At 40.5% G+C, this 23812-nt stretch overlaps 1 protein-coding gene across 1 annotated transcript in view; it reads right to left on the bottom strand.

Annotated features, from left to right (window-relative positions):
- myo3b (myosin IIIB) overlaps positions 1-23812 on the bottom strand; it is a 56476-nt gene that overhangs the window by 960 nt on the left and 31704 nt on the right. Inside the window, exons 24-35 of the mRNA XM_078262892.1 lie at positions 23618-23697; positions 22761-22781; positions 21536-21613; positions 19953-20158; positions 16060-16171; positions 15737-15899; positions 15184-15264; positions 13666-13762; positions 11967-12021; positions 10951-11074; positions 500-600; positions 76-122 (exon numbers count right to left, since the gene is read on the bottom strand). Of these exons, the coding sequence (XP_078119018.1) occupies positions 76-122; positions 500-600; positions 10951-11074; positions 11967-12021; positions 13666-13762; positions 15184-15264; positions 15737-15899; positions 16060-16171; positions 19953-20158; positions 21536-21613; positions 22761-22781; positions 23618-23697 (1165 nt within the window). The remainder of the gene's footprint in view (positions 1-75; positions 123-499; positions 601-10950; positions 11075-11966; positions 12022-13665; positions 13763-15183; positions 15265-15736; positions 15900-16059; positions 16172-19952; positions 20159-21535; positions 21614-22760; positions 22782-23617; positions 23698-23812) is intronic.

The raw sequence follows: 23812 nt of genomic DNA, 5'->3' as shown, positions 1-23812 counted from the left end.
CATTTCTGGATTCTCCTATTCCACAAAGGGCCTGCTCTGTTTAGAGTTGCTGTAAGTAGGAAAGCAGTTATTTACCCAAGTTTTCTCGGTTTCCTCTTGCTCCCCTGGTAATCCAGAGTTCTCTGAGGAAAGGGCCAAGAGCACACAGTCAAAAGATGAGCAGAGAGTCATTAATTTTTAATTCAAAGTGATTTTGTGTTGAATGCGAGCAGATGCTGATAATATCAGAAGTCACAGCATAATTTTTTCTGATCAAAGGGCTCAAGTGAGTCTGATGAAGCATGCATCTTGCTCAGCTTTGATAAACCACATCAATTATTCACCGTGAAGGCAGACATCCTGACATGAAAGCAACAGATAAAGAGCATAAGCACATGTTCAAGACAAGAGGCAGAGAAGCGTGGGGGTGGGGCTCCAGGGTCTGGCACAGGTAGGTTTAATTGTATTATCATGTGGAACCAAAGTCAGACAAAGGCCTTTATCGGCACTTTGAACTCACATTTAGCTGGTTGTAGTACAGGCTGTCTTCGGGGCTGTTGAGCAGCTTGGGCTGCTGGCCCCGCCGGCGAGGAGTTCTCTGCTGCAGCTTCATCACTGGACCTGCAACAGAGGAAAAATGAGGGCAGGGATCCAACCAAGCAAAACAACAACAAGCACCGACATGATAGTGATGGTGATGACAGGAGCAGTAAACAGATTCTGCCCTCCACTTTTTAAATCTGCACCCTAATGTGACAAAGTGGTAGAAACATATTTTAAATTTATATTCGGTTTAGGTTTAAGATTATGTAATTTCATCGATGAGCTGACTCAATAACAGTTTAACATTACATAAACCACATCTAATTATATCTCTCCTCACAGGTGAACAACAAGCGAGAGTTCAATATGCTAAATAGCTACAATGGAGGAGGCAGAGGTGAGACTGGAATGTGTTTACACTGAGGCTCAGATCAGATCTTACCACTCCTTTTCAATAGAAACAAGTGAAAACTAATGTAGTGCCTGTTACAGTATAATCAGCTGTGACAACTCAAAAGTTGCTACAAGCTAGCAAAAATTAACACTGACTGCAGAGGGATGACACTGAAAAAGAGTGGCAACTTTAAAAAGGGTTGATAATCATATTTGTAATATTATAATAATATTTTGTGGATGTGTAGTCAGAGTCTGAGAGTAAATAAAGTATTTTAAACACACAATTCAAAACATTTAGTTTAAGTAGAGGATTTATTTCCAATGCATCAAACATTTGTCTCAGTGAGGAGTTAAACGTTTATTTTTATCTTGTAATTAAAGAAGTAGTATATGCTGTGGCGGGAGGCTTTAATGAGGAAGTTTGCAGGGAGTTGTTTAGAGTGGCTGTTTAGTCTTTTACAAGGTGTAGTTTTTCTGCTGAAGACAATTTTCTGGAATATATTCAACAAAAGTAGAGCCAACAGTAAGCAATATGGGATATTGTTGGTTTGGAAGTAATTATTTGCCAATTAACAAGATCAGGGTCAAGTTGCACATTTGAATGTATTGGAACGGAAATCACTGCACAGCAGTAAAATGCAGCCAGGTGCTGGTCAAACACACAGATGTAAAATAATCCAAAATAAAAGTGCTGGTATGTGGGTTTTGTTGTCTTTGTACAGAACCAGGCTAGCTGTTTCATTCTGTTTCAGGTCTTTGTGCTAAGCTAAGCTAACCTGCTGCCAGCTTTAGTTCATACTTAGTGTACAAGATGAGAGTCATATCAGTTTTGTCATCTTCAATTTTGTCATCACCTTTTAGCAAGAAAATGAATAAGCGTATTTCCCCAAAATGTCTAGCTATTCCTTTAAAGGTACAATATGTAACATTTCTGCATTAAAATGTCTAAAAATGACTATACCCATGTTATATATTTTGTTGAATTGTGTACTTACACTATCCCAAATGTTTCCACCATCTTTCAGACCCAGAAAAAACTGTTATTTTATTTTTGACATGGGACTTTTCGTTTAGTTGCCTGTCAGTGGCATCATATAACCTTTGACCCCTGTGGTTCCTCTAACTTCCGTCAAAACACTGGCACCCAGGTGATACGTTCGAGAGTAATTGTAAATCATACAATCTCACAGAAAGAGTTACACTCAGTTACCGTAATACTGCTTTTTTCTGCCACATGGCATAATTTTTTCATTGATTACATGCCACTTACAACACAGTAATACAGCAGAGAACTTATTTATTGATATTGATTGATTTCAATATAAATCAATCAAGCTTACTGTTAGGCTACTACAATGTGCTGGTTGAGAGGCAGCTAATGCTAATGCTTGGCGGGTAACATTATAAGGTTACGACATCATTCAACACGCTCATAAAGTTATTTTTAGTATGATTGTTTTGACCACGGTTAACAGGACTGGGCTAACCCACGAATAAGTTCATCAGTAACGTTAGCTGTATAGATAGACGACTAACCTAATGCTAATTTAGCCAGCTAGCACACCCTGGTCTATTTGCCTCACTCCCGCAGCGCTAAGAGACTTCAGTCGGGATGAGAGCTGACAACAGCCCCGGGACATATAGCTAGTTAACGTTAGTCCCCAGCCAGCTAGCAGCAAGCCACTATCATTACAGCAATCCAAACCTGGCCAGCATTTAACTCCAGCACTAACGGCAGTTTAATGAACCGTCGGGAAACAAACCATATCAGCAGGCACCAGAGTCAGAACAGCGGCCATCCGTAACGTTACTTCTCCTTTAGAGTTACCGGTGTGCATGCCGAAAATCTCCTCCCTGCCGAATTTCTCCACCCTTCGCGTTTAGTTGTCTTTACAGTTAGCTAAATTAACCCGACAAAACAGGGGTTAGGCACCAAAATGACCAGCTAGTTAAGATTACAAAAAAGTGAATAGGGAGATAATTCTGGGCAGCTGGGAGATCTTCTGCTGCTGCACAACATCGGCCACCTTCGCCGGACCGGAGATTGCGCCACTTACCCCCACCCACACCCGTCTCTCAGCGTCGTTAAGTAACGTTACAACAAACCCCTTTCACCCCGGTGTTGAAAACATCCAAAAGGTGACATTGACATGTGAAATATGTTAATATAGATATTTTATTAGAATGACATGAATAAACGTAACTTGAAACTTGAAACTTCCGTAAACAGATGCATTCTAATCGGCGATAGTGTTTAACAATTAAAACTACAACTCCCATAACTCCATGCAACTTCACAATGTCATCAAAAGTCCGTGATTACCATCCATTGTTTTGATTGAGAGACCCCTAGTGGCAGAAAGTTACATATTGTATGTTTAAAGGCTGAGTTCACCTAAATCAAAATGTTTTTTTCCACATGGCTCTTATAAGTTTGGTTTAATTGTTGAGGTCATAAGATATCTGCATCTGAGATGTTTACTGCCACCCCAATTCAATTAAAGTTTTTAGAATTTGATTTGTGGCGATTTGGATAAATTGACCCTTTAAAGTGAAGTGACAACCATTAGCTGCCCTTTCAAAAGTACATTTCCACCATTCACATTTGAACAAAGGACCTGAAAAAAATCATACGCTGACTCAGCAGATCTACAGGACTCTAGATGTAGAAGTTCACCCTCCTACTTCTGAACCCAAAGACACAAATGTGAGCCGTGACTAATCTGTTACACAGAGTAAGTAGTAAGTTATCACTGCCCTCCCATTGAATGACTTCTTTTCTACTCTCTGCTGCTTTTCTTCCAGCAGATGCCTGAATCTTTGGCGGAATGACGTTGTTTTCCCCGATTGTTCAAAACAGTGTACTAAAGAATTAATTATTCATTCCCCACAGAAAAGTTAATGACGACTTACTAAAGATAACGAGCTATGTGATAACCTGATTATTCAAACATAAGTCAATTAGAAAGGCTTATTATATTCTTCTACTACAGCACATCCAGGGTTTCAAAATTCATAGGTTACAAAAGTGTGTTTTAAAGCCAAGACACCTTTACAAGAAAGCATCTATATTTAATGTCAGATAACGTTTCATCTTCTTTGCCTACGTTTTCGGGTGAGACAGGACATTTCTTCATCATCTCTTGCTACCTCGGCTTCTCTACCTTGACTAAAGCTGCATTTGCTTTTTCCATCTTAACACTACTTTGTACTCACTTTGAACAGACCTCATCACATCTCAATCCTATACATCAAAGGGCAAGCTCCCACCTCCACCCCCCCATATTTCCTCGGCTTTCTTGATGTTATTCAAACCAACGCAGGTTTACTAAAGTCACACTTTGTAAATGCCCAGAAAGTTCCAGTCTGTTCTGAGATATTAGCTAACTTTTACCGTGAATCTTATTTATCCATGCCTCAGAGGTGCTAACCGTCTACTGTGTGAATCCTTGAGTATTACCCCTGAGTATTAGAGGATATTTGGATAGATCTCATGTACTGAGGAAAATACAGCTACTTGTTTCTAAACAAGTAGCTTGATTTGGCTGCATCAAAAGCGTTTAGGTTTAAATATTACATTGAGATAAATTGTACAGCGTCGCTGCTTTGTGAGACCTAAAAGAGCTACTGTATCTGTTGACATGTTGGGATGAAAAGAAAAAAAACCAGCACAAATAAAATGTTTGCACTTTACATTTAAGTTAAACAGTATCTGTATGTAGGACATTGTTCTGCTAATGATGCAGAAATGGATTTGATAAGCAAATGTTTTATTCCCCTGAAATTGCATCAAAGCACTTAATCACTAATAATGAATCTTAACACCCTTGAACAAAGTTTCAAAATTCAATCGCTTTGTAAAATAGACTGCATAGCCTGTGTTTTCAACCAACATTTGTCTTGTTTTTCTTTAAAAAATAGCAACTTCACAAAAATAAAAGAGTCTGAACTGTATTCAGTACAAGCAAGACCCTTTGCTGTACCTAAAAGATGAAATCTGTTTTCTCTGGCTATGTAATGACGACTGTCGCCGGTAAATTTACTAAGCTAATTAAAATTAATTCTGTGGGTTGGCCAAACAGAAAAAAAAATAAGTTATGGCTGTTTCTAGAGTAATATGCTCTCTGCAAGTTGGTGTCTGTACACTTTAGTTAAAATGGTTTAGTAGAGGAAGTAACACCACCATCATTTTTAACCACTAGCGACATTGCTGAATGGCATCACCTGTCGCTCGGACCACCACTTTGGTCCAGACTGAAATAGCTCTACAGCTCTTAGATGGATTGTCAGATAGCTATTATCCCTGGAGGATGAATCCTGCTGACTTTTCCTCCAGCGCCACCGTGATTTCTGGCAACACATTTGGATGAATTATAATATCTTTGGTGATTGCCAGACTTTTCATCATCATCGGGTCAAAAATTGAATTAGGTTAATACTTTGGTTTATGACCTAATACTTGCAAAACTGATAACATTCCTACATACCAAACTAAGATAGATAGTGTGTTCTGATCATTGACTGTAAAACAGTCTATGGTTCTGATGTTTACCAATGACATGGTCATTGTCAGCATGCTGACGTTAAGATTTAGCTCAACACCATTCAACTGCATTACTTTATTGTTTTTTTTATAGACACAAGATGAATTTGTGATTGTGGTTAGTACGATCATATTTTGTTTAAAAACACAAACACAGGGCTGTAATTATGTTTATAAAAAATAATTGCATTTTAAATCACTATTGCAATATTTGTTGAGAAAATCACAATTGAGATGTTTTCCTAAAATAGCTTAGCTGCTGGATATACCGCTGCAGATCTGGAGCCCGAAACACGACACACGGGGGTTGAGCATCACCATTTATCCATTTTGACCTGCAGCGATTAGAGCGTGTAGCAGATCAGAGGATGGGTCAGAACTCCCATCTCTGTGCCTCTGTTTGGGAAATCACTGCCATTTGATCCAGGCCAGCCCCAGAGGAATGCTGCTCCCACAGATATATTACAGGCAATGAGGCTGCCAAACTGGCCTCTGGCAGGGGAGCGCGGCTTGGACATGAGCAGCAGAGCTGGGAAGGGGTCAATCAGTGGCTCACACTGGGGGTTTGCTAAATGATGGTGGGTAATGTCTGCTGTTTGGGGTGGGGAGGAATAATGGTCAACTGGGTATACAGAGGCAGCGCGGTTCATACAATATTGATTTCTCCATATCAAAAGAAAGCCAAGCAGAGTTTGCTCTTCTCAGTGAGAAACTTACATATTGTACATGTTTTCTTCTTGAGATAAAAAGGGCTAGAATTCTTTTTGAGATAGGTATTTCTTTCATTTTCAAAGAGCATCAGATGACTCGTATTACATCTCTAAATACCACTTTGAAATCCCTTCAAAATCAGAATGCTCTTCAGAAACAAGATAAAAGAGCTGCTAAAAGATTTTTAGCGGAATAAATTAGAGATGTATCGATTTATTTCCCAAATCACGTGCTGCAATCACCTGACTTCTCCCAGACCACAGAGAACCACTTGGGCTTTGTTTGTTCAGATGGAGGGAGCAGAGGCACCAAAAGGCATGGATTATAAGGAAAAATCATCAGCAGGGGCCTTTGATGTCTAAATGAGGCATGTGCAACCCAGACCTTCTCTTTACCTCACAACCGCCTCTTCACACACACGCACACACACACACACACACACACACACACACACACACACACACACACACAATTTCTCAGTTGCAAACAGAACAGATCACTGTAGAGGGTTATAGAGGATTTCCAGAACGTTTTAGGGCTCCTGAGATTTATTACTGCTCTCGTCATTTTGGATATCATACTAAAATAGCAACTCATGTGCTTTAACTTATAAGACAGACTGGTCAAGTCCTGCAGATAATGCTGAAAAAAAGTAGTTCCTGCATCTGTTTTCACTAATGCAAGCAGAGGATGTTGTTACTTACAACAATTTTTCACACTGAAATCAATCATTTCCACTGACAGCAGTTTTGGAACTTTGACTTCTAAAGAAATGTTTGCGTGGAGGAAAAATCTCGGAACTTTGTGGAAGTCAAACATTTGTCACAGACATAATTCATGTAAGTAGTGAGGAGGGAGACATGAATTACAAGGAAACCAGGCTAAAAATAGATGAAATATGTAAATGAGTGGCATTAAGCTTTTTCTCTCCTGATTGGTGTGATCCTTTGTAATTTTATTAGATAAAAAATGTAACTATATAAAACTGTATTTCAACAACAATAACAAAATCATAAGGTTTTGTGTTTGGAAAAACTTAGTTTAACTACATCAAATGAGTCAATCCACATGTGTGAAATGACAGAGAACTTGGAGTATCATTTTCCACCTAGATTTTATGTCTGAGGAGATTATTCTGTTGGAATTGTGATGATGAGTAGTTTGGAAGTACATCCTGTTAACTACTCCCACTGACATTAAGAGGATTACGTAGGTAGCGTCAGACAGAGGCAACTCCTTCAGTTAAGTTGAGTCTTTCCTATCCCTTCCAAATCTCTGCTGCCGCTATGTCGAGCCTGTAATTTGCCTATAACTGAAGGCATCCGGTTGAGACACTGCGATATGTGGAGACAGACAGATCAATCAAAAGGCTGAGAGACAGCGAGAGGGTGGGAGCGTATTTGTCTAGAGAACATGAAGAGGGTGGATCATTTGTCTGGCAGATGCATGTTGATGTGGTGATGCTGCTCCTGCTTTGAAGGTGGTGGTGGTGGTGGTGGTGGTATGTTGTGGAGCAGCACCTGATGGCTGCAAACCTTGTGGGAGGACATGTGGGAAGACGTTTAAGAGCTGAGGGAGGGAGTGAGAAGAGAGGAAAGTGAGATGTACTGGTGAGTGTGGGTTTGACCTCAGTGTGGGTAAAACAGCGTTCACATTTCCAATGAGCTCTCCCAGCTGCAGCGATAAAGCCCAGAGAGAGCTCGGGGCTACAAATAAAATCAATTCCTATTGACTGTAACATTTTATGCACTGAGGGGACATAACTATAACCAATAAGTCAACATGAACTTCAATTACTTTAGCCCCCTTTTCATTTTTCTCTTTTCTCATCCCTTCACACGACCAGGTTAACTATCTTCAAGGCGCAGAGGTAATTGGTCTCTGTGTTGTTGCTCCACTTCATCACTGTCTCTCTCTTGACATGTATGTTTACCACAACTATAATCTTCAAAAAGCCTGTTAACATAAGTAGCTCAGCTTTCATAAACCATAAAGTCAGCTCTGACTGATCCCCAGCACCATCCTGTTTACCACGCCGAGGAGCATAAGCAGCACTCTGATCATATCTGCTGCTTGCTAGCAAAGGCTTTCTTTCTTCGCACGCCTCTGTGACTCATTTCCAAACATGATGTATTAATATTCAGGTTTGGGAGACAGGTGACGAGAGGTGACATAGTCTCGAGAGTGCAGCTTACATGACTTCACTGTGTATGTGTAACTTTTTCACTGACAAAACACTGGAAATCAAAGATATTGGTGCTGCAGACATCTGAGAGCGCCTGGAGTACAAAGTGCTTTAATGCTCTCTTCCCACCATAAAATGCAACACTGCAGGTATTTTGCTAAAGAGTGAGAATAGTTGCCTAGCCTGATGTCACATATGCAGTAAAACAGACATATATCCTATTTTTCTCACTCCCTAATCTGTTTTGTTTCATATATGAAAGTAAATTGGACTGAGTGCAACACTAGGCTTTGTTAAATCACTTAGAAAAGACCCAACGTCCATCAAACACGTTGAGAGGTTCCAGGTCACGCCCCGGTGTTTTGGCATTAATGGGAACAGAGTGTGTGCAAGCGTGCATGTGTCTGTAGGGGTGGGGTAATTTGATTTCCATGGCTAATTTTCTGTTTTTCTCCACTGGTGTCCTGAAACACTCCAGGTCGAGCTCCAGCCCGAGAGAACCGATGCGATCACCAGAGGCGACAGCAGGATGAGACACAGGAAGGAGCCTGGTCTCCAAACATCTGGCAGGGCAAGGCTTCCATGACTCGCTCAACCTCGGGATGAAAAAAAAGGCCCTCAGATCTGCAGCGATCAAAGTGTGCCCTGGGTGCCTGAGCCACTGTGGCCTCCCTTAACATATTCAAATGGGGTTTCCTGAAAGAAGTTGGAGCCACAAGCAGACCTCAGAACATAAACGAGGCAGGAGAAGGGGCGGCGGTGAATACCTGAAAACCTGTGTGCTCTCCACACAGAATAAGCCCATGGCAGAAGAGGAAGAGGATTTTCTTTTTGTCGGGACATTTAAATAGAATATAACTGTCAGATATGAAACGTTATTCATGTGCCAAAGGCTAATTTACTCAGTACAGAGAACATTCATTTTACCTAATAACAAAAAGAAGTCTGGGAGTGTTTGACTTGCTGCAATAAATGATGCCAGTGAGACTTAACTAGAAAAGTTTTAGGTTGCATTCAATTAGTGGTTCCCAACCTGGAGGTCAGGACCCCCAATGGGTCCCTGACCAATGCAATAACCACCCTTAAAGTCTTAAAGTTCTTAAAACAAGTGAAACTATTTGCTAGTGCATTGAGAAGATTTCCACTTTACCAATTAATTAAAATAAATTGTCAAGAATTTTCTAAAATCAAGTATCATTTTTCTTTAGTTTAAAGCAGAAACTTAATTTCTTCTTTCTTGTTTCTAGACAGAGCCTTATTTCTAAAAAATTCTTGTAAAATCAAATTGATTTCTATTGGAAATAGGTTGAAATTATCTTCAATTCCACACTGAAGTTATTTTATGATGGAGATTTGCACTAGTTATGAACAAGGCAATACAAATGCTTTTTTTCTGGATACTTTTACCTTGCCTTGAAAAATCCTTCAAATCTAAACTGCTCAAAAGTGAGGCAATGAGGCCACAGCCCATAAACAGGGGTGGCAAGTAGACTAAAAGGTTGGAGATCAATGCATTAGGTGATACAGTAAAAAGTAGATCACTGGGCTACATTTCATGGTGAGGGGATCCTAAGTGCAAAGGAATGTGACTTTTACACATCAAATTAAACATCCTACATCCTCATTTTAGGTAGCTGGGTGTCAAACTACAAATTAAAACAAGAAAGTAATTCAGCCGTTATCTAAAAAGTCTTTTAGAAAATGACTGGAAGCTCCAGTGACACAGGACAAAACATACTTTTGAGCAAAATGCCCTCATACTGGCATTTACTGCAACATTTCCCTCTATAATCACTTTGACATTACAAATTCATCAAACACTGGCTCCCTTCAGCAGCAGTGATGCCTGGGAGCGGGGGTCACCTGTATGCAGCATTACCGAATTAGCCGCTATCTAACCCAGACCTGCTGTGGCGTGCTGACACTAATCCCAGGCCCGTTGGAGAGCCCTGTCTGTGTTACATTCTCATGTCTAATCCCTATAATCTCTCAACCGTGCCGCTAAATGCTATTTCACCTCCGTCTCTTACCTCATACCCCTCTAATAACATTAATGAAGGGCCGGGCTCCCATTACCCAGGCTACCCCAGTGGTGGGCTAGGTGACGGCCGTAATCGGAGGCCCCCTGCACAGCCACCCACTCAGCCTCCCAGGCAGCAGGAATTAATGTAATTCATCGCCTGGGGCAAAAAGCAAACTAAACATATGTTCAACAAATCAGGGTTTGTGTATTTTCTTGTCACTGTTACTGTGCAGGTCTTTTAGAGTCATTGATGAGATCCTTAGTGAAGGGCTCGCCGTGTGGAAGAATGAAAGCTTTGAAGTGCTCATGCCACTTCGAAAGCCCTCCCCCCCCCACCACATGCCATGAGACGTTTATGATGAGCTGACCCGGGTTATTAAAATACCGCAGAAATGATCACCCATAACACTGCTCTCTTTTTGCTGTCAACAAAGAATAGCAACGGAGGATTGGCTGGGATGAAAGGTTGAATGGGGCCCTGTATTAAAATTGGCACTTTATCCATTAAGGCGGGATTTCTGCTGTCTCTTTGTGTAATTACCTGCACCCGCCAGCTCTGCTCGGGCTTACCTTGTTTACACTGCATGTCTCGCAGTCTAGCTGTCTCCCGGCAAGGCTTGGTTACACTGTCTTCTGCTCTGCCTTTGTCTCTCTTGAAGTCTTTCACTTGTCTGTCTTGGCTGTCGAGGCCAACCTTAAAAGAGGAGACGTAAACACACCCAGAAGAGCAATGTCAATGAAAGCAGCGGATAAATAGACACAAGTTAAAGGAAGCTCTGTAATGTGTTTTTTCTCTTTCAATTTAGTCATGTAGACACTGTATTCATTTATTTACAATTTGGCACTCATATAACTCAAACCCATTAATGTGCTTTGCAATGTTAATCAAATGCTAATGCAATTGCATATCCCCCTTTACTAGCCCTACCTCCTAGCAAACAGCACCACACTGACTTAATTGTGAGGGTAAAAAACAGCTCATTCAGACTTCCTCTCATATTTAATTTTATCTTTGAATAAAAGAGCTATAGGAAAGTATTAATCTGCTTAACATTTCTAAGTACATCCTCCAAAGGATTTTGCTTTTTTAATCTTACATATGCTCAGCAGAGTTACTGGCAAAAACTGTACATTTTCCTCATTTCATCCTTTCAACATCAAATGGTGAGCAGCAAAAATTGGATCAGACTTCAAAGACTGTGATGTGCTCCAAGTCACGGAGTGGCTCTTCTATTTCACATATTGAATCCGAGCAGGATATCAAAGTGCTACCAAAGAACCTCAGGTCTTTACTAAAAAAGGGGTCTAACATCTGTAGAAAGAGGAGCGCAAAGACAAATCACCTCAGGGAAGAGCGAGCATTTATTCTCAGCCGTGAATTTCCAGCCTTTTGATTCTCTCGTTCCCGTACCACCCTGTCTTCTCCGCTGAGATGAAGGTTGGAGCAAGAGAAGTCTTTTGTCTCAAGGACTCAGAAAATTCCCAAAGAATAATCTGGGTTAAAGCTGCTTTGTAGAATAGCAGCATTTTACATACACAGCTAAAGTCAGGCATAAGAAAATGCTCATTGATATTCTGTTACTTACATTTCCTCTATGTATGTGATCCGTATGTGCCTCCCTGCTTTCTGAGTTGTTAGACCTGTGAAAGTAAGAAGCATTTTTAACTGAAATGAACACAAATTGCATATGTCTCTATGTTTAATGGTTAAAAACAGCTCTGGTTTATGATTATGCAATTTGCAGAGAGGGAGACAGAGACATGTTTCTGTGTATGATCACTCAATGTTGCATTATTTAAAAAAAAACACCAAATGAGACATCTGCAAACACAATGATGCATGCCAGTCATGCTTCAAGTCCAGAAAAACAAAATCTCATCCAGTTTGGACTTGGTGATGCAACCGGAGGCTCTGTTATTTGGATGCAAACACAGAATTCATGCGTGGCAGAGAGGAGGGATATCAAAAGGGAAAAGAACAGCATGTAGGTGAGAACATAGATCTTACAGGAGGAAAATGGGCCAGATCATGTCAAAATAAATCTATATGGAGAGATTCCAACACTGATTAAACAGAATTGTTAAGTGGAGGTTTGAAGTTTTTCTCACCAAGGAATATGATTGTAAACATTGAGAGAAAAATCCCAGATGAGGCTCCACTCAATTTGAGTATACAACAAGCATAACATTTTCAGATGTGTAAATCTAGTATTTTGGAGTTTGAGTCTGGAGAAAGATGCACAGCTTGACCAAAAGTCACCCAAGATTTGAACGATATTTCGTATAAGCATGACTTGGTTTACCATGAGCGCTGATAGGCAACGCAACTCCACACATTTGTCATTATCATCATTTATTTGCGTTCTTTTTTGAAGCTCCTGTGCATAAAGAAAAATGTTATACTTTTCCTTATAGATACATGTTTAGTCATCTCAAACCTAACATTAGGGTACTTGTAATAAATTATATGTGTAAGTTGTGGTTTGGAGAAAAGCTAAACACGGAGCTAAAATACGATATCAACACCACTGCTGCTGTTCAGTCCGTGGCTGCTCTCATGCTTAGCAAATACTTTCTTAATGACTGGCCTGCCCATATGCTGAATAAACACAAAGCCTTCAGCTCATACATCTGGAGACCAGCGCAGCCCCAGCCCCATTTGTGGTCAGACAAGTGTGCTATCTTGGTGGAAAGATATTTATTACGTTTATAAAACTGAAAAAAGGTGGTGCATAGGGAGGAGCTTTCTCTTCTGATTGAAACAACAGTACATTACAGTGCAAGAGGAGCTCGTCCAGCAGGGCTCAATATGAGTGACAGGTATGTGAGACTTCTTGCTCAATAAGCCGTCTCTAATAGTCTCATTTTAGGTCATATGTGAAGCCCATTGTCTGTGCTGTAAGAATAAACAATAAATGGACTGTATTTATATAGCGCTTTTCTAGTCTTAACGACTTCTCAAAGAACTTTTACATAGTACAGGAACCATTCACACGTTGTGGCTGAGGGTGCTGTACAAGGTGCCACTTGCTCATCAGATAAACACTCACACACATTTACACTCCACAGCATCGGGGGCAACTTGGGGTTCAGTGTCTTGCCCAAGGACACTTCGACATGAGACTGTAGGGCCAAGGATCGAACCACCAACCTTCCGATTGGCAGGCGACCGCACTACCAGTGAGCCACAGCCGCCCCAATAAAGATGTTACAAAAATCAAAACTGCAGGAAAACATTCTTTCGATGAGAATCGATCCTGAAGGACAAAAGATGTCAAGGCTCACCCTGTATGCTCCTCCTTGGTGGTCTTTCCTCCAGCCTCAGGGAGGCATATGTGCCCCTGGGGTACATGGTCCCGACGCACCCGATGGTCCCTGTAAGCTGCACAGGATATGAATGTCAGACATGCTCTCACATGGTCAGAAAACCCTCTGCTATTCATCTAAACAACATACACATAGTCCACTGAGGCAGTTATCAAATATAATTGTTGCAATTAACACAATTCACCGCAACGTATCAAAGCACTAAAATAACCTGTGAAATGTGTTTATCATCCATTAAAGGAGTGTAGTGTAGCAGTGGGAAAACATTGTGTGATTATTAAGACACACTGGGTTCAGATGGATGGTAAACAGAGCCTGATGACTTACTCCGTCAACAGGCTTTGTGTTTTTCTTGTAAAATTATATGCGCAGGAAAATGAAGCTCAAGTACATTGTTGAGCCATGGTTCTATTTTGCATGGTCTAATCTGATCGATGGTGAGCATGTCCCCCAGGCCCCGCTGAGATCTGAGAAGCCACCAGGCTCATACATTTGAAAGGCATCTGTTTATTTTCAGAATGCAAATGCAGCCCACCTCAAAGGCTATAAGCTGCAGAGAACACACAATGTGAATGTGCTGGAGTGCTCCGCCGGGGGGCTGAGGCCCCACTTATGTCAGGTTCAGGTCCCCCCCCCACCCCCCCTGAACCCCAGCGGCCACACACAAACACACTTCTCTAAAGAGAAAGACAGCGGCGACAGAGAGGCTTTTCTCACACCAAAACCATGTTTACCCATTCTGCAGCGTTATTTACAAGGGGTTTTAATGGAGGACATTTACACAAGGTGTGCAGGCGACTGAGATGCTCCATGTGCCAGATGAGGGCAGCCCTTAGGAGAGCCGGGGGAAACAATGCCAAATCTCCTCCCCCTGCCCTCCTCTCTCCTGCCCCTTTTGGCACCCTCCCTTGTCCTCCAGTCAGAGGCTCCAAGGAGGGGATGAAGGGGGGGGGGCCCGGGGGGGGGGGCCCGGGAAGGTTAATGTGCCCACTTTGATCTTCGTCAAGGCACACTGAGTAAGAATTAATTTACATTTCAGATGAAAAGGTTGACAGTATAAAAAGGCATCTTGTTTCTGGTATGTGAGAGCTGTGTAATAGGCCAGGAATTTGAGAGAGGAAGTCGTGAGGAAACAGAAGGGATAAGCCCCTCTCTTGCCTTTACTGGGAAAGAGATGAAAGGAAAAAAAGGATCTCAGTATGCACTGTTCTTCTGAAACATGGGGACCAAATGCTGCCCAAACTTTCAAAAGCTTTTCTTTATGCATTATTAATTAATTATCACTGTTTCGTAGGGCACTCTTTGAGATCAAAAAGGTGTTTCACAAAGACGGAAGGTTTTCAGGCCTTTATCCATTTTCCTTTTGAAAATTAATAAAAAAGTGGAGTGTATTTCCACCGGACCCATGGGAAATTCCAGAGGTTTGCACTTGGAAATATGAAGAAGTTAAGAAGAAACATGTACAAATTTCTTTACCTGACTGAATGCAGATAGCGGCCTCTTCCCGCTCCTTTTTTATCTGCTTGAGGTTCTGCCGAGCAACATAGCCCCTCCAGGCTAGAGAAAGAAAAAGAGACAGTGTGTGTGTGTGTGTGTGTGTGTGTGTGTGTGTGTGTGTGTGTGTGTGTGTGCAAGAGATCGCTGACCTGCCTCTGTGAAACAAAATAGACTTCACATATTACACAAGATCCCACTTCAAAACACTGCTAAACCAGGTGGCAGATGGATGGATCCCTTTGAACTCTCTGAGGTCTTATTGTCTGCTCTGAAGCATTGCTCTTAACCCATGTAGGTCAAGCTGTGGTTATCAAACTCATCTCTTTTATGAAGACTCACAGGCAAATAATAGACTAGAGGTCATTAAGAAACCAGCAGTCAGATTCACATAAAATTTGCACCTGTTTCATCATTACGTGATAAAAGAATACATCAGGATTTTCACGTTCATTTGCATTTTTGTATTATTTTTTTTTACTTACGTTTTAATAATTATGTTCCTCTGTTTACGGTTTAATTAATACAAGTGTACCTGACTGGATGATGACAGCCCCACGGTTTCTCTTTTGCTTCTCTTTTCGGTAACGTCGGGTGCCCAGCCAGCCTTTAGTGTAAGCTTGCATCACCACCACCCGAGCTATCATCTCCCTCAGCAGCAGGTTCAGCTGCTCCACATGGTAGTACCTAAGAAAAACCTGACAGAATGTTTCGCCCAGGTTAGACTATCCCCAGTATCTCAGTCTAGATCTCTGTACTGCTGTTTCTATACATGATTATTGGTGATTTTAGGTTAAATGTATAATACAAACACAAATGTATTTATTGATTAATTTATTGGTGTAATAACTACATTACCTTTGTCTTCCCCAGCACCCAGGCTTCCAGTTTGGCCCGCTCCAGTATGGCGATAACATTCTCTTTGCTGGTCTCAGGCATCTGGTGAGCTCGAAACGCAAGGTAGTAATATCTATGAGAACAGGCAGTGGGGAAAACAATGAAATATTTGATCTAATGTAGTTAAGAGCAGAGTCGAGTTGTAGCAAGATTTTTGTGATCAGATCATAAAATGAAAGTTTAAAAAAAACTGTAATCTTTAAAGATTATGTTATATATATATAAAATCACCATTTAGGGATTACTAAACTATTACTAGTGTTCCGATTTTTTTGTCATCTTTTTCTGACACCATTTGGTGTTTGCAACAAGAAATTGATCCATAAATAACAAAGACACATTGGATTATTAATTATTGATTAGTAATGGATTACTGCTTGTTGCCAGTAAAATACAATTTTTCAATTTCAAATTTGTCATTTTGGAAAATACGCTTATTCACGATTCGAGTTAGATGTGAAGATTGATAACACCCTCATAACTGTCCAGTAAATAGTAGGCCACAGCCAGCAGCCTGTTAGCTTAGCTTAGCATAAAGACTGGAAACTGGGGGAAACAGCTAGCTTGGCAATTCCCAAAGATAAACAATATCTGCCTATCAGCACCTGTACGGCTCATTAAAACATGTTATATTCTTTGTTTAAAACATAAAAAAGTGTAGTGTAGTTTAGTATAAACTGTAAGATTTAGGATTACTGTACAGGTGAATAATCCAAAGGTAAACTACAAGTATTTTGGTCACACAGTCGATTACATAACTGATTACAAACATGGAGCTCCACTTTAGTAACTGACCACGTTTGAAAGTTATTTAATCTAACATTGGTCAAGGAGAGACTAGAAATCTTTGCATTCTTCCCCCCACAACTACTAGAAGCATCACCACAGCTGGAAAATCGCTTGCTCAGTCAGGGCAGAAAAATGAGCCTGACTGAGACATGAGTCTTCAACAGAGGCCCTTTGTTTGAGCTCTTTTGAATGGATCATCGTCTCTTATTTCAGTGGCCACAGAAGATGCCCATCAGCCCGGGCCTATCGGTGTTCATCAGCTCCACTGCATGTTTATCGCTCACATTGTCTGGCTCCGTCCACTGATCCTCTTGTTGTAGTTTACAAAATACCAGCATAGGACAAAGTGGCTCTAACTGTTTGCTCAGGGACATAAAGGCTCCAAAACGACTGGTTCATCTCTTGTGTTCTGGCGTTGGTCAAAAAGAAGAACAACATGAAGAAAAACTTCTTTGAACTCCCCTCCCCACCTCAGTCTACAGCCTTTCATTCTAATTCCTGTTGATACCTGTTATTTCTTTGATGGTAAATACAAAGCACTGCTTGGCAACATCAGACGAGCCTTTGATATGAGAGCACAAATTTAAATCAGTTTTCACTAAAGGTGCAGTTTAGCCGTTCAACTCCGTCTGTATGACTTCTGCCTGGCTCAGGTAGGATCATATGGATTCAATAGCAAGGTTAAAATGTAGTCTGAAGTGGTAACACACCCTCTCATTCACAAACACTTCAGGTGTTGTAGAGAAAACAGTAAAATGATCGTTCAGGTTTTTGATGGTTTTCAATAATCAAACACTTTTAAATATTGGAACCAAAACTAGGACATTCAAAATTTTAGGACACCAAAATTAGGCACAATTTTTACAGCCTTCCTAAAGCAGTGAGACTAACCATCCCTCTCAAAGTTTTTTTCCCTACAGGCCACAAGCCCAAGTTAATTAAATGTTATATCATCTTAAAGTCTCCACATCAGAGGGGGCAAGAATATATTTCAAAGGAGAATTGATCAAACTTAAGTTTCCCTGCATTTTCCCACAGACTTGTCTTAGAGTGGAGACTTGTCTCCACTTCCAAGCCACGCCTACCGTGTACAGACAGACAGTGAGACGGTCAACTCAACTGAAGTGTGTTTTATTGTCATTTCAACCATATACACGAAACAACGTTTCACCGTGGCTCAAGTGGTGTTACACATTTAAAATATATAAAAACGACATTATATAAAAATGACATACGAAACAGGCTACATTTAGTGCACACACATTATAGGCTCCGTAAAGTTCAGCTTACGCATAGCATTAGCGCTTGGTGGGCTGTAAACACTGAGTATAAACTCAGCCGTGAATTTGTGTGGAATGTAGAATGGTCGGCATTTAACAGTCACAAACTCCACCAGCGGTTAGCAGTAGTTGGATACAAGCACCCCATTTCTGCACCAGTCCGTGTTAACACAGCCCACCTCCACGAATTTTATCCGGCGACACAGCAGGGCTAGCAGGCCTGGTAGCTGGATAGTTCGGCACACTGTTGTTCAGCCATGTTTCCATAAAAACAAAAACACAGCAGTCTCCGAACTCGCGTTGGGAGTTTAGTTAAAGTTGGATGTAGTCCAGTTTGTTGTCTAATGAGCGGACACTTGCAAGCAGGATTGATTGAACAGGTGGCCGGCTAACATTAGCTTTCCACCGAGGTCGAACCGCTGTCGAGGTCCCTTTCCCCGACTAGCGCCATCGGGCGACACCGCAGGCTGAGGTGCTGGTCTCCGTAACAGGCGAAGCTCGCGTAGTGTGTCGAGTATTCCGTCTGTAACAAAGTTTCCTGCATATTCTCCGATTTGTACCAATGTATCCCGGTGGTACACATGTGCAGTAGTTTGAATGCACATAATTGTTTCAAAAGTTTTCTGCTAAGAAGACGGAGCTTTGTTTAGCGAAGCTTCAAGATGGCTGACGCTCGTTTTCCTTCGGGAAGCTTGGTTGAAGACGACAGTCCAACCCCCTATGGGCGGGTTGAAAACATGCGGAAGTAGCTCCTACCACTGGCTGTAGTCCATTGCCTCTGGGCAAAAAATCTTCCGATGACGCAAAAAACGTCATTTTGTGTCATCGGAAGATTTTTTCCAGACCCACAATACAGAGATCTCTCGTCTCAGAGGGACATGAGGGAGGGAAGCAAGGTCATTCAAAAATACTACTGTGTTTCTACTGATACAAAGCTCAATGCTAAATCAGTGAAGTATCCCTTTAATTATTAATGTGCTGCTATTATTCACGTCTGTAAGACAATGTAAGGGTATGTACCGGTATGTATTGTACTGTATACAATGGTATGGATCATAGCTGGTGTGGTACTGACAGCATCCAGATGGGAATGCTTGTTTTAATTATTTATTATTATTACTTACTTTATTTCTATGTCCTGAGGTGGTCACATTATGTGAGTGGGGTTCTTGTTGTTTTTGAGCTCACCAAACCAAATTCATATCAACTTTGTTGAAATGAAATGGCAATAAAGTATTGGATCTTGCACCCTGAACAGGGATACGTAACACTTATTAACGTTAACATATCCTGTCCCACATTTTTAAAAACAAAAACAACACCCTTACGTAAAGTCCCGCTAATGATGAAATCTTGTTTTAATTGTGTTCTAATGTAATACCAATGGGACACACATGAGACTACATTTGAGCTTTTCCAGGTCACTGAATTAAAGAACAAACTCTTTATGAATAGTAAAAGGAAATCCATTAATGCATCACCCCTTATAATCACAGTTCCTCCCTGTTTGAATTTTATCCATATTTTCAAGACTGGAATATCCACCCAGTTAAAAGAGCTGTAGAATGTTGTCTTGCACTATCACTAATGACTGCCAATTAGTCAGCCTTTTGCCCTGCTCAACTTGTACCCCTGTCTAATTAAAGAACCTGTGTTTGTGTGTGATGCAGAGCACAGCTCACTTGTTCTGCACTCTGGGGTTGAGTCGGCGCTCCACATTTATGCATGCTGCAGAGTGTAGGTGCTGCAGAGTGTAGGTGCTGCCTGTCTTGACATCACTCTTACCTGTTGACAAACTCTTCAAACAGGATGCGGTGGGAGTAGCCTTGCCGACGGATGTTCACTGTTTCCAGGATTCCGGTGTAGCGCAGCTGCAACATCACCCTCTCCTTGCAGAAGCGCAGTTCCTGCCTGTCATCATTGGGTTTGATGCAGCGCACAAAGTGTGGCTGACCCACCACCATCTTAGACAGCAAGTCCATCAGGGAGTACTAAAGATATACAATGACAAAAAAAAAGATAAACAGTGGGCAGATTCAAGGCAAGAAAAAAGAGAAGTTATCATATGGTGTAAGTCCAGCTATAAAGATTTGCACTTCAACTTTTTACAGACAGAGCCGAATAGTAATTAACAGTATGTCCCAATAGGATCTGTCTTTTTTTCATTCTCATATAACAAACCTAAATAACTGAATTAGCAGAGTTTTTTTTTTAAATTGCAATTGTTATTTACAGTAAAATAACCAATTGTGGTAATGTTTAAAAATGGTGAGGCAAGACAAAAACTGATTGTTTAAAGCTGAATACATTAAGTTGTTTTGCCTTGGAGGCAGCAGAGCATACAGTATATATCATCTTATCAACACATCATCACCATATAAAGTTATTATGGCTAATGTTGCTTATTTACATATCCAGCAGACACAGATCAACATTAGCAATTATTTGTAGAAGGAATTCTGGCCACCTAACAAAAGTAAGCCCAATGTTCACTCTCCTTTTAACTCTGTTTTGGTCTCCACCATCTCCTGAGGAAACTTCTGGCTCTTTAGCTGCTAAATGCTGCATGATGTAGTTGCAACTTTGTCTGTCTGCCATTTGGTGCCAACAGATTTGCAGGCCAGAAAACCAAAACAATAAGCTGAAAGACGCTAAAACGCTCCGTAGAGCTGAGGCGAACTGCAGAGTTGGATGATCAATCTCCGTTTGTTCATTACTACAACATCTTTGACGTACACATACTGTAGTCATTTAATCTATTGTTAGAATAAAAATATTGATTATTAGTCTTTATTTCTAAAGATATATTTGATCATATTATGGTACGGTACGTTTTCTGTTCTCACCCTGAGCTCCTGTTTGCTTCGTTATGGTCTGCTGTTACTGCTATGCATTTTTGTTATCAGGTGTTACCGTAGATTAAGCATATACAGTAGGTTGAAGGTATGAACTACTAATACTACTACTAACAGTCTCTCTTTAGGTTGGGTATCTCCATGTCATCATTAGAGGCAAGCAAGAATGTGTGAACTGAGCACGTCATGTCGTACATCTCCCAGAGTGGTACATACATTAAAAGAAATTAGCAGATTCTAATTTAAAATTAATCAAACTGAAATAAATAGAAACATATGATTCAACCAACATCTCAATGGATTTTGGCTAGTAGTCTAACATTGACACAACTCATTTCATTTGGTGCCCTTTTCTGCTTTATTTCAAGAGTCAAATTGTTATTTCTGAAAAATTGTGGAACCGTTTGTGTGAGTCAACACAATTATGATTTTAAAATTGAACAGAAGAGTTCATAACATGTTTAAACGGGTTGTTGTCAGACAGTTGAGCAGCATAAAAGAGAATACACCTACACGGAAATAGGAGGCTACAGTCTGTCTCCTCATGTTGGTGGTTTCTTCTGGGTGACGCATCATCTCCATGGTGTCCACCTGAACACAAACAGTCACAATGAACATGTTGCCTTGACTCAGGCCAAGAGCATCACTGCAAAAGCAGCAGATATAAATGAGATTCAGTTTGTTTGCAACCTGACATCTTTGTGGGCTCTGTAGAGATAAAGGTATTATTACAACAGGTCTTCTTCCTCTAAATGGGCCAGTTGGGATTACACAGCTGTACTAACTGTGCCGTCTGTATAGCATAGCCCCATAAACACGTAAAGCTAACAATCTAGAGAATAATTCTGCATTGCTGTGGGGCATGGGGAAATTGCAGAGCATTCTGAGTAATGAGACCAGCCGTCACCAAGCAGACAGTCATCCCGACAACGACGGATTAACGAGGACACAATATAAGCTTTCTAATGGCCTTTGCAGTTCATGGTTTCATCAAAATTAATGATGCAATGGATATTTTATGGTAAGTCTACGTAGCAAAGTGCATATTTTAATTCTTTATTCCATCCCAGTGCAGAGAAAGAAAGGTACGTCAAACGTTCTCTGACTTATATGAAGAGAGGAATCGGATGCTTTTACACTTTATTTTGAAAGCAGATCACACAGAAATGGTTATCCAGGACTCACTTCCACTAGTCGAACAACTGTCACACTTCTTTAATCTAGTCGTAATGGTAACTTTTTGTAAGTGTCAGTTTCTGTAAACTTTTGCCCAACTCTGATTAAGAACATGACTGCATACATTTTACATCAATCACACTGAGTTGTTATTAAGAAGCCCTTTCTCGTTCAAGACTGAGTAGGTGCTTAGGGGAAGTTCAACAAAGTTTCTCAACAGTTATGTTGGCCTGTATTTGTCTTCCACATTAAGTATTTCTATCATTTAAAAAGATACAAAACAGAGCATTTGTTTACATTATTGCTGCAGAATTGTGGCTGCGTGAAACAATACTTGAAAGGAAATGATTTACATTTTTCAAAGCCAGACTGTGATTGATGTCAGAGGATTGAAGCTGCACACACAATTCAAAATTACTGAAGTTTCAGTTTGGATTACAATGATGAGCAGTTGATTTCAGTGAATTATGTTTTTCAAAGACTGTTTGGAATTTGGAACTGGTCTATGATTCAGAAACATATTTAGATTTAGACTAATTTAGTATTTAAACAGAAGTCTTACCTTCAATAGGTATTTGGGAGACTTTGAGTATGGCACGTCGGTGAATAACATGCAAATAAAGGAAGAGAGAAGTGGAAAGACAAGAAGCTGAAATTCACCTTTAAGGGGGTTTCCATTGTAAATCATAATGTGAATTATGTTTCTGTTTAACAAAGACCAACCAAAAACAATTCCACAATGGACAAAGATATTTCAGTTTCATACAGACATTATGATTTGACCAAATGAATCCCCTTAAATAAAGTAAAATAGACAGTGAAATGAAACTGTTGGAGTGTGAGTCCAAGAGTGAAAAAGTTCTGCTATCAAGAAACGTTTGGGCTAGCTTTCTTGTACTAAAACACAGTATAGTTAGTGTGTGTGTGTGTGTGTGTGTGTGTGTGTGTGTGTGTGTGTCACACCATAAAAATGCACTCAAAGAAACTGCATGAAGAACATAATTGATAAACAATATGGATGCAAACATTGTCAGTGTCCTTTGAATGTGGCTACATCAAGAATTATTGTGGAATATACGACTCATAAAAACTATTCTGTTCTCTTATTTAAGTATGTTGATGTAGTTATTTGAGTTGATTTCAGAGGACCTACACATTTTTCAAATACTTTAGTGCACATTAACAAAACAACAGTAGTTAGTAACTCCGAAAACTACTTTTATACCGTAGATACCAAATGCCAGATGGCCATGCTGCATTACCACAAGCAAGACAGCAAACATAACAGGGTAGTCAATTAATGTGGCTATGCTTCACAGCACAAGTTTTACTGGGTTTCTTATGGTTAAATGCCTCTGAGCAACAAATAAAAAAACATTATGTTCTCAGATGTGATGATTTGTGCAACAGGAGCCTCACCTTGGTGCGCCCTGAACCGAGCTGCAGTGGCAGAGATCTGGAGGCAGCTGTGATTCGGGCTCTGGACATCGCCAGATTTCCTGTTCAATACCAAAACATGAAAACAGTAATCAAGTAGTCTTGTCAGGTCTTATTGAAAGCTGAGAAAAAGTTTTAACTGCTGTGTGAAATATAAGGGAAGAAATCATTATTGAG

This window comes from Sander vitreus, chromosome 11 (assembly GCF_031162955.1).
Source record: "Sander vitreus isolate 19-12246 chromosome 11, sanVit1, whole genome shotgun sequence".
NCBI classification, from domain to species: Eukaryota; Metazoa; Chordata; class Actinopteri; order Perciformes; family Percidae; genus Sander; species Sander vitreus.
This window is presented reverse-complemented; position numbering and strand designations above follow the sequence as displayed.